General features: G+C 32.6%; 1 protein-coding gene across 1 annotated transcript in view; it reads right to left on the bottom strand.

Annotated features, from left to right (window-relative positions):
• LOC149806280 (uncharacterized) overlaps positions 1-12,314 on the bottom strand; it is a 386,203-nt gene that overhangs the window by 59,986 nt on the left and 313,903 nt on the right. The window contains exon 48 of the mRNA XM_089935557.1: positions 8,935-9,202. Within this exon, the coding sequence (XP_089791683.1) occupies positions 8,935-9,202 (268 nt within the window). The remainder of the gene's footprint in view (positions 1-8,934; positions 9,203-12,314) is intronic.

The raw sequence follows: 12,314 nt of genomic DNA, 5'->3' as shown, positions 1-12,314 counted from the left end.
TTGTTGTTGTTGTATTTTCATTTAACTTCAATTGGATTTTACTGCCCTCAAACAAGTTTTCATCTTGTTTTCCATTTTAAAACAGAATTTCATTTTTCTCCTGAACTGAATTTCCTCGATATGGACCCATTTTTTAATATCGTCTCCTAAACTTTTTTTTAAATAACTTCAGAATTTAAGGAGGGACAACGTGTATGTCACTGGTGGGAATTGTTGCAAGATATCCATGTCTATCAAAGATAGAAGATAGTCATATCTTTGCAGAATTTTCTTTGCTGAAAAGTAGAATCTACTTTCAATCTCATTAGGCATTATTGTGTATATTATCAAAATATTCTTGGTGTGTTGTAATTCAGTATAAATTAAGAGTAATTATATCATGATAAATGTTTGTCAGGGCTGCTTATGGAACAAGGACTAATTCAACAGTCCAAAACAGCATCATAGTTTGTGCAATCAAAAATCCAGTCTACAGTACAAGTTACTAGGCGGAATCTTTACTTCTGATGGAAATACCTGCAGAAACCCCATCCAATAATGAAAATGTCATGGCGGATTTCAGACAGTTTTTTTTAAAGCAATTTCTGCCTAAACCATAAAAAATATACATATTTAAAATGGATCATAAATTTTATTTTGACATACATTATCAAATAATATTTAGGTTTTTCTTGTCCTAAGGGGCAATGCCATTTTCTTTCTTGCATACAAAATGTAATCCAACTTGGCATCACTTAAGTATTTTTCATTTCACTTTAAAGTTTGGTGAGATTTCACACATATTTTGACCAAAACTTTCACTGAAATTATGTTGAGGTCTCACTCAAATTTCTTTGAAATATTTGTGAGGTTTCACAAAAAAATTGACTAAAACTTTTGTAAGATTTCACTAAAATTTTGATCATTATATAGTATTTTACTGGAGTTTTTTATAGTGCTTCAGACATTTCAGCAGGTTTCAAAAAAATAATGGATATGAATTAAACAGGACTTTATTAACCAAGGTGATATTTAAGTGTGCATGAAAACAATTACACTGATGTTGTAATTATATGATATCCAAGGCAAGAGAAATGGGAGTTAATAATACTAATTAAAAATAATAATAATAATAACTTTATTTACAGAATGTAATTCAATTAGTTACAGAACTAATCCACTTTGAGGCCTTCTATCTGTGATGTACAACATATACAGTATATACAACATGATATGAAGTATCTGACACTAAATAATTAGGTGGTTTTAAAAATCAAAGTATCAAGCCTGGAACATATGCACAGGCATCTTTGAATACATAAACATATATAAAATATAAAATAATAATCTGCATTGAAAAATTCAACCTTGAAAATAATACAAAATTACAGAAAAGCATCCATTTGAGACAATTTGATTATGAGAAGAAGAAAAGCTAGGAGCCTGCCTTATGTCACTTGTACTGTACACTGGATTTTTGATTCCACAAACTATGATGCTGTTGTGGTCTCTCGAATTAGTCCTTGTTCCATAAGCAGCCATGACAAATGTTTATCAGTGATATAATTACTCTTATTTTACACTGAATTCTAACACACCAAGATTATATTTTGATAATATACACAATAACGCCTCACGATATTGAAAGATGATTCTACTTGTGGGCGAAGAAAATTCCACAAAGATATGACTATCTTTGATAGACATGGGTATCTGGCAACAATTCCCACAAGTGATCTAAATGTTGTCCCACCTTAAATTCTGGAAGTTAATCAGTTTGGAGTTATATAACTTCAAAATCATCCTGGTTGAATTCCTTGTCCTATTTAGTATGTTAGCTGCTTCTGCAAAGCTCTTTATGGCACAAAAACCAAAATGCTAGTCCTGGTGTTCAGTTTTCATACAAATTGACCAATTACATTCCCATCGAATTTGCAATCAACCTATTCTCAATGTCACACATTTTTCAAATAGTTATTCAATCTCGTATCCTGCTAAAAATGTTGAATTCCCATGTTTAGCAAGCATGCTCAGTCCCATCTGTTTCCGTTATGCAACGATTCATTGGGCAAGTACAAAACTTTGACCAATCAGAAAGTTCTTTACAGCGATCATCTGTTAAATAATAAATGGAACAAATACTTATTGGAAAGCTCATTGCCGAATGGGACCAGATAGAACATTATTTAAAAAAAAGGTTTGGAGACAGTATTAAAAAAAGGGTCCATATCAAGGAAAATTACATTCAGGTCAGGAGAAAAGCGAAACTCTGTTTTAAAATGGAAAACAAGAAAACTTGTTCGAGGGCCATTAAATCCAACTGAAGTTAAACAAATATACAACAACAAAAACAAAATTTGAAAAAGTTATAACAAGGAAAGATGTGGAAAGAAGTTATTGTGCCCAAACTAAACAATAAAATTATAGCTATCAGAAACAGGAAATATAAATGCTACTGAAAATCATCCAAAGTGTACAAGAAACAAAAAATTAATTTTATTATATATCTTACTGATATTTTTTTGTTGAAATGTCATTGATATTGCAATCACAAAATATCACTTTTTTCATAATTTCTTGACAAACTCTCAGTGAAATTTCAATCACAAAATTTAACTCATATTTTTAGACATTTTGGTAAAATCTCCTAAAATACCTTAAATTTTAGTGAAAAAAGACATTTGAGTGAATGAAAAATAAATGTCACTGACTTTGCTGAAATTTCAGTCACATTTAAACTAGGGTATGATTTTTGTAAAGCACTTTTTAATAGGAAGCAAAACAAATTATTTTTGAGAGTAAATATCAGATCAAGCCCAAAATCCACCTTGCACCAATTTTCTAAGTCCAAAGATTCCTCTATGCTTGTACTACCAGATATTAATATTCTGATCATGTTTACATTTTCTCTACTTTTTTGGTCATGTCTTTGTCTGTTTTTAAACATCTGTGGAAATAAATTAAAGAAAACTGACATGCATGTGTTTCTTCAAATTTATATGAGTATATATTCATCCTTCACATCAACTACACTGACATATACATGTACTCTAACTCCCATCAATATTTCTATTTGAATCAGATAGTTTAGGTTATTAATTCTTCAGAGAGTATTTTCCATGATGCTATAATACATTAGCCTGCTTTCCATATGGAAAAAAGTGCTTATGGATTAAATTTGCAACTTTATTCCATATGGAATTTTCACTTGCTGTGAAGTACTTATGGAATTGATATGGAATAACTTGTCTGATTCCATATGTTTTTCAGTCCATATTTCTTCCATACAGATTCCTGATGTATTCCATATGGAATCCAAGAGAAATTTCTGTATGGGACATTGTATAGCCTATCATGTGCTGAACAACAGTGTTAAACCACCACAACAAAAATTAAAACCAAATATACTTGTTGCAGTGCTAAAATAAAACTGATTGCCTGATGTCTGGGCCCCTCAGTGTCAGACTGGACTTCTCCTGTCAATTCTAGGCTTGTCTGGAAAAAGTCTCATTTGCCTGAGAAAACTTTGTGTTGACAAAATGTGATTTTTTGTTGTTGAAGTTGTTGAAAGACAAGAATATTATTACTATTTATTTACATGTATGACCCTTAGCTATACGAAGATTGTAAACTAACCATACTTCAATCAAAAGCTGTAAACTTCATGTACAAAGTGAAGCATGTAACCTATATTGCCTGGATTTCCTATAATTAGGGCTCAGCTGGTTTTAACATACATGTGATTCAACTGACAGTAGGACAGAAATACCATTTTTATGGATGTCCTCCAAACATAACATTCTAAGCCAAAATTTACCACTTTTGAAAGCTGAGATTTTATTACATTAATGAAAAAACCATGAACAGTGATTTTTACACAATTTATTCCCATATTACAGAAACCAGTGAGAACCAGACTACTGGGGACCGGAAATATTATGAGTAATGTATGACTGAGTAATAGAATTATGGCTAACATGTCTAAACAACAAGTTGTTAGTTGATTGCAGTTACCTTACAGTTGTAACATGGAGAATTTAGGCTAATTGCATTATGTTCTTTGAGGCCTTATGTGGTTCATGATGGCTTTTGAGTATTTGATTAAAAACTGACCTTTCCTTTTTGTCAGAAACATTTGTGTAAGTAATGCAAGTTGCAATGCACTGGTTAAACATATTTAGTGGCACCTATGAACAACATCGAACATGTAAAGAGAAATCAAGATAGGCTGCAGATACCAATGGAACACCAACACTACCAATCCAATTAGTAAGGTGGATACTGATGGAGCATTCTGACAATGGCTGGCCTCAGGATCTGGAGGAAAACTTTCCAAAAGGTCATTTCACTAAGTCTTACAGAAAAATTGTAAGGGATGGTAGGTCTGTGAATTTTAAAGGCCATCATTGGTTAAATGTTTGTCAAATTCTGTTCAGAAATTTTCAGGAGAATGTAGTTTAAAGGTTTTTCTATTTATGTTATTTGTGGACATATTTAAATTACAGTTCAGCACCATTTGTATAAAACTGAAACTCTTATTTTGCCATTTCTGTCAAATGGTCAATGTTTATTGAGTACTTCATAAATAACTTGTTTAACAGTCTAGTTTTAGTAATGATGGTCACCCTAAATTATAAATTGTCATCCACTAAACAAATTTTAAATGCCTTGATGCTTGAATGTCCATTGTGAAATCAAGTGCACATGGGTCAAGCAGTCTTTGAGAAGTTTTAAATGACAACTGTGATGGAATGGGGAAGGGCCTGCAAACTTGATCCTTGTGCCTTTGTAGAGGTCTGCATTGCAGTTCATGTCTAGTTATATATAGCTGCAAAAGACTAGTTTTAGTGACCTATGTTATCATTTACCATAATTGCTGGTTTTATCAACCAATCGGATAAAGCCTTATATCTTCACATTTGGGAGAATGAACAGATGGCTGAAAAGCAGAACTGTGTGCCAAACAATCTGATTCACTTTCAGATTTCTGAAAGCTGCATTTCCATTCCATAATTGAAAAGACCACCAGAACAGGACCCCTCAGTGGCCACTGTCAGGTCTTCGCATTGGACAGTGGAGATCTGATTTTAATCAGATTGTCAGATTCCATTGCTTTTATTCAAGTTTGTGGTTGGCCTGCATTGATGAAAGGTGCATGCGTTACTGAAGTCACAGTGAAAGGCAAGCTTTGGCGGACCAAACAAATACCCATCAGTTATTATTACAAATAATTGTAGAACAAAATATGGAACTGGCAGGTTGTTGACACATATGATTAGAGAACAAAAGATTTGTTCAATTTGGGACCTAGGGTTTGTGTCAACAATTCAATTTATTTTTCTGTTGATGTTAACATAAGCATGACAAATTTGGTATTAACAATAGACCATGGACCCAGGACTTTGCATTTTCATTAGCATGGGCAGCTTGCCAAGATAAATGATGTTGATGTAAGTGGGTAGGACTGTATTATTATTTTTATTATTATTATTATTAAACTGAAAGCCCTTCAAAGCAGGATCCTTTCTGTACAATTTGAAATCCTTCATGCCAGGATGCTTTTCTGTCAAATTTGAAAACCCTTCACGTCAAGATATATTCAGTCAAACTTGAGGTTAATTTTTTGAGTAGTTTTTGAGAGAGGTTGTTTAATTGTTTTTTTCTTCCATTTTTATTGTCCTACTGACAATATTGAATGCTGGATCAGCATCCTCTAAAAATTCTGGATGCCAAATCACGTACAAATTGGTAAAACAGATTCTGAGAAAAAGTTGTAAATAACTTGTAATTAATGGTGCATGACTGGCTATGCACAATACACACTGACCAAATGAACCCAAACCATGTTTTTTTGGCCAGGTGAGTTACATTTGACACTGTTTTGAAGGTTAGGGATATTGAGATACTCTCCCTCTAAAATGTTTGTTGCTTACTCACATCTAAACTGCTGGGTGACAATGTTGCCCCAGTGATAACCATATGGATGAGGGTTATGTTACCCCAGTGATAACCATATGGATGAGGGTTATGTTACCCCAGTGATAGCCACATGGATGAGGGTTATGTTGCCCCAGTGATAACCATATGGATGAGGGTTATGTTACCCCAGTGATAACCATACGGATGAGGGTTATGTTACCCCAGTGATAGCCATATGGATGAGGGTTATGTTACCCCAGTGATAGCCATATAGATGAGGATTATGTTACCCCAGTGATAACCATATGGATGAGGGTTATGTTACCCCAGTGATAACCATACAGATGAGGGTTATGTTACCCCAGTGATAGCCATATGGATGAGGGTTATGTTACCCCAGTGATAACCATATGGATGAGGGTTATGTTACCCCAGTGATAACCATATGGATGAGGGTTATGTTACCCCAGTGATAACCATATGGATGAGGGTTATGTTACCCCAGTGATGGCCATATGGATGAGGGTTCCCATTATTACCTCACACACATGAAGGGGGTAGTCAGGTGGTGGTGTCCAAGGAGGGGATCAAAGGTCCAATGTACACAAATTGCAATTACAGTGACAGCTGACAGATTCAACTATTTTCTAAACTAGCTTCATATAGCCGTGTCACCGAGATGTATCATTATGTGACAGATTTGGCACTTATAGTCTGAGGTGTGAGGAATATTTTTTGCAATATGCAGTGAAATACTATTTTGATACAAGTCTAATGCCCCTGACAATATCATGCAACTGAACTACAAAGTTTCAAGCAAAAAACTGGGTCCATAAATCTGAAAATTTTATCAGAGACTAAAAATTGAACCCAGGTTGCCATAATTAAAAGTAGGATACCTAATATTGTTTCAGTCATGAAATCCTTAAAACATCACTGAGTGGATAATTAAGTGCTCAGTAAACCAAGTTAAGTGTCCTGCCCATGGTCAAATCATGGCAACCAAACACAGCTTACAAAGTTAAGTGTCCTGCCCACGGTCAGATCATGGAAACCAAACACAGCTTACAAAGTTAAGTGTCCTGCCCATGGTCAAATCATGGCAACCAAACACAGCTTACAAAGTTAAGTGTCCTGCCCATGGTCAAATCATGGCAACCAAACACAGCTTACAAAGTTAAGTGTCCTGCCCACGGTCAGATCATGGAAACCAAACACAGCTTACTAAGTTAAGTGCATTGCCCACAGTCAAATCATGGCAACCAAACACAGCTTATGTGATAGCAGTATTGAAACCTGAATCCTTTTGGTCAGGAGTCAGATATAGTAACCACCAAGTCATCACAGCTCCTCTCCTAAGCAGAAACAAAGTTATGATGCAAAGTTCTTAGAGTGTCAATATCCTAATTACCAATAACATGTTTATATCTGTAATAGTAATCAAATGACACATTTATATCTGTAACAGTAATCAAATGACATGTTTATATAAGTAATAGTAATCAAATGACAAGTTTATATCTGTAATAGTAATCAAATAAATATAATGCACTGTTTAAATTATCTATCATTTATTCATGCATTTTAGAAGATCTATACATTTTTTATTTGCACATTTCTGAAACTTGAAAATCTTTAGACTGTTCATCTGATGCATATGAATAAAAGTTCATAACTCATTATGGTTTTTCTATACTAAACATTTTCAACTCATGGTTTTTCTATACTGAACATTTTCAACTCATGGTTTTTCTATACTAAACATTTTCAACTCATTATGGTTTTTCTATACTGAACATTTTCAACTAAGCCTTTTTAATTTTATGAAAGTACTTCTGAATCCCAATTTCCTCAAAAATGCATTTATATGTAATTGATTAGGTATGAAATTATCAATATCTTTGGCAGGGAAAGTAAAGTTACATGTTATTTTGCACATTTGGCAAGCTGACTAAAAAAAGAAGTAATGGATGTTCTAAATTTGATAGCTAGGAAAATGTCAACTATTATGGTTTGGAACTGTCTTGGTCTTACATTAACTTCTCATTATTTAGCTATTTTTAATCTCAAAAGTAGTTACTGTGACTGGCTCAAGTTAGTGAAGAAGTTCCCTGCATGATTTTGTTTTTGAAAAATAAAACACCATGTGTAAAGAGTAAATGATCATTCATGAATGGAAAAATAAAATGCATGATGAAAGTAATGCTGCTTGGTAGAGAGGAGGAGAATCCACTAACTCACAGTATTTGAAAGAAAGTGAAATTTTAGTAAATAATAAGTAGAAGTATCTATTAAGTCTAACATTACTTACGTAACATTATTAAGTCTAACATTACTTACGTAACATTATTAAGTCTAACATTACTTACGTAACATTATTAAGTCTAACATTACTTACGTAACATTATTAAGTCTAACATTACTTACGTAACATTATTAAGTCTAACATTACTTACGTAACATTATTAAGTCTAACATTACTTACGTAACATTATTAAGTCTAACATTACTTACGTAACATTATTAAGTCTAACATTACTTACGTAACATTATTAAGTCTAACATTACTTACGTAACATTATTAAGTCTAACATTACTTACGTAACATTATTAAGTCTAACATTACTTACGTAACATTATTAAGTCTAACATTACTTACGTAACATTATTAAGTCTAACATTACTTACGTAACATTATTAAGTCTAACATTACTTACGTAACATTATTAAGTCTAACATTACTTACGTAACATTATTAAGTCTAACATTACTTACGTAACATTATTAAGTCTAACATTACTTACGTAACATTATTAAGTCTAACATTACTTACGTAACATTATTAAGTCTAACATTACTTACGTAACATTATTAAGTCTAACATTACTTACGTAACATTATTAAGTCTAACATTACTTATGTAACATTATTAAGTCTAACATTACTTACGTAACATTATTAAGTCTAACATTACTTACATAACATTATTAAGTCTAACATTACTTACGTAACATTATTAAGTCTAACATCACTTACGTAACATTATTGACAGCAACTTCAGCTATCACAGTATCATTAGTTTCACGTTTTCTTCGGTTTCCTCCACATGAGGAAGCAGAGATGGTCACTACAATATTCACACAGTTGTTCTTGCACAGGCCTTTTCCTTTTTTCTTCATCTGAGCATGGATCTTAATCTCAATCTGGTTACGTATTAAACCCCGGTTGCTAGTTCCACAGCGTGTGTTGGAGGTGAAGGTCATGGAGAATGAAAATGATACTGTTTCTATAACAGGTCTAATTGCTGAAAAAGAAACAATGCCTCAGTCTTTCATGTATACAGTATGAGGTGAACCAAAAGATCTATTTATTCAAGATTTAACACATTTTATCATGCAAATGGCAGCTAGTTATAAAATTTGGCAAAATGTCAGTAAGAATTAAATGAACAAATCATTAAGTCAGTTTCTATATTTGTATGATAATTATAAACTGAGAAATATTTCTACATTATTTGTGGATGTGGAACCAAAGTTTAAAATGAACCTTCTTTAATTTATATTAACAAACATGCACACCCAGAGTACACAAAGGCATCAAGATTTCAGGACAGAGGATTAAGAATTGTGGAAAACCAATGATCTCACACCCAAGGTTGTTATCAATATTTAATTTGTATTGTGTGTTGGCTTTTGCCCATGATTATAGTCAGTAAGGGTCATTTTGTAAACAACATATTACAAAGCTAAAAATGTGTCTATGATTGTAGATTATCTTTTAAGATAATCATTACTTGTAGGTAAACATTTTTACTTCAATATGAGTTCAGGACATTGTTTTTCTCTTGGGAATTCCAGGACTACTTGATATCTGCCATGTTTTTGACAAATACCTGATCTTGTTTGTGACTTAGAATGTTCTAGAAATAAACATTTGAAACTTATCCTGGTCCTCTTATTATGTTATAGGTTTTATATTCATTGGAATTACAAAGTACATTTTGGATTATATAACTGTGATACATCATGACTGTTAACACATTAACACTGTTCCAGGATATTGGCACATTGGCAAATCCAAGATTAAAATTCACAGTGGAACACCAATGGAATTCATTTGGAATACTCAACATACAATTGGACTTGTGATAGAACTTTTAGGACTATTTGGGATTAAAATCACAATACTGTAAGTTTGCTTTTAAATTTTCACTTTCTATGCTAGAAAATTGGGGAAAAAGGTTCAGTTTCATAAATGGTTTTATTTGATTTATAAGTTAAAGTTATATGCTAGAGACGGTAAACTGGACTTGTGTACGTCTTGAACTGCCATTGTCTTCTTAATTCCTATTCATAGACACAGTCATTGAAAAGGTTTCTATTATTTGTTAATCCATTGTGAAAATAAGTGTTACCATTGCTAACTCTACTACATGTTATCGATGGAATAAAAAAGTGTCACCATAACTAACTGTGCTACATTTTATGGATGGAATAAGAAAGTGTTACCATAACTATACTACATTTTATGGATGGAATAAGAAAGTGTTACCATAACTATGCTACATTTTATGGATGGAACAAGTAAGTGTTACAATAACTAAACTACATTTATGGATGGAATAAGTAAGTGTTACCCTAGTTAACTCTACATTTTATGGATAGAATAAGTTCGTGTTACCCTAGCTAATTCTACATTTTATGGATGGAATAAGTTAGTGTTACCCTAGTTAACTTTACTACATTTTATGGATGGAATAAGTAAGTGTTAACATAGCTAACTCTACTACATTTTATGGATGGAATAAATAAGTGTTAACATAGCTAACTCTACTACATTTTATGGATGGAAAAAAAAAGTGTCACCCTATCTAACACTACTGCATTTTACAGATGGAACTAGTAAGTGTTATCCTACCTAGTTAACTCTACTACATTTTATGGATGGAACAAGTAAGTGTTACCCTAGCTAACTCTACATTTTATGGATGGAAGAAATAAGTGTTACCCTATTTAACTCTACATTTTATGGATAAAATAAGTTAGTGTTAAACTAGTTAAATCTACTACATTTTATGGATGGAATAAGTAAGTGCTACCCTAGCTAACTTTACTACATTTTACAGATGGAACAAGTAAGTGTTACCCTAGGTAACTGTACTACATTTTATGAATGGAATAAGTAAGTGTTACCCTAGTTAACTCTACAGTTTATGGATGGAATAAGTAAGTGTTACCCTAGCTAACTTTACTACATTTTATGGATGGAATAAGTAAGTCTTACCCTAGCTAACTTTACTACATTTTATGGAGGAACAAGTAAGTGTCACCCTAGCTAACTCTACATTTTATGGATGAAAGAAATAAGTGTTACCCTATTTAACCCTACATTTTATGGATGGAATAAGTAAGTGTTACCCTAGTTAAATCTACTACATTTTATGGATGGAATAAGTAAGTGTTACCCTAGCTAACTTTACTACATTTTATGGATGGAATAAGTAGTCTTACCCTAGCTAACTCTACTACATTTTATGGATGGAATAAATTAGTGTTACCCTAGTTAACTCTACATTTTATGGATGGAATAAGTAAGTGTTATCCAAGCTAACTTTACTACATTTTGTGGATGGAATAAGTAAGTGTTACCCTAGTTAACCCTACATTTCATGGATGGAATAAGTTAGTGTTACCCTAGTTAACTCTGCTAAATTTTATGGATGGAATAAGTAAGTGTTACCCTAGCTAACTTTACCACATTTTACAGATGGAACAAGTAAGTGTTACCCTAGTTAACTCTACATTTTACAGATGGAATAAGTTAGTGCAACCCTAGTTAACTCTACATTTTATGGATGGAATAAGTAAGTCTTACATTAGCTAACGTTACCACATTTTATGGATGGAACAAGTAAGTGCTACCCTAGCTAACTAGGAAGAAATAAGTGTTACCCTATTTAACTCTACATTTCATGGATGAAATAAGTTAGTGTTACCATTGCTAACTTTACTACATTTTATGGATGGAATAAGGTAGTGTTACCCTAGTTAACTGTACTACATTTTATGGATGGAATTAGTAATTGTTACCCTAGTTAACTCTACATTTTATGGATGGAATAAGTTAGTGTTACCCTAGTTAAATCTACTACATTTTATGGATGGAATAAGTTAGTATTACCCTAGTTAACTCTACTACATTTTATGGGTGGAATAAGTTAGTGTTACCCTGGTTAACTCTACATTTTATGGATGGAATAAGTAAGTGTTACCCTTGTTAAATTTACTACATTTTATGGATGGAATAAGTAGTCTTACCCTAGCTAACTTTACTACATTCTATGGATGGAATAAGTTAGTGTTACCCTAGTTAACTCTACTACATTTTATGGATGGAATAAGTTAATGTTACCCTAG

This window comes from Sinohyriopsis cumingii, chromosome 2 (assembly GCF_028554795.1).
Source record: "Sinohyriopsis cumingii isolate HCF-2022 chromosome 2, ASM2855479v2, whole genome shotgun sequence".
NCBI lineage: Eukaryota > Metazoa > Mollusca > Bivalvia > Unionida > Unionidae > Sinohyriopsis > Sinohyriopsis cumingii.
Note: the sequence above shows the minus strand (reverse complement) of the source record. Positions and strands in the feature narration are given on the sequence as shown.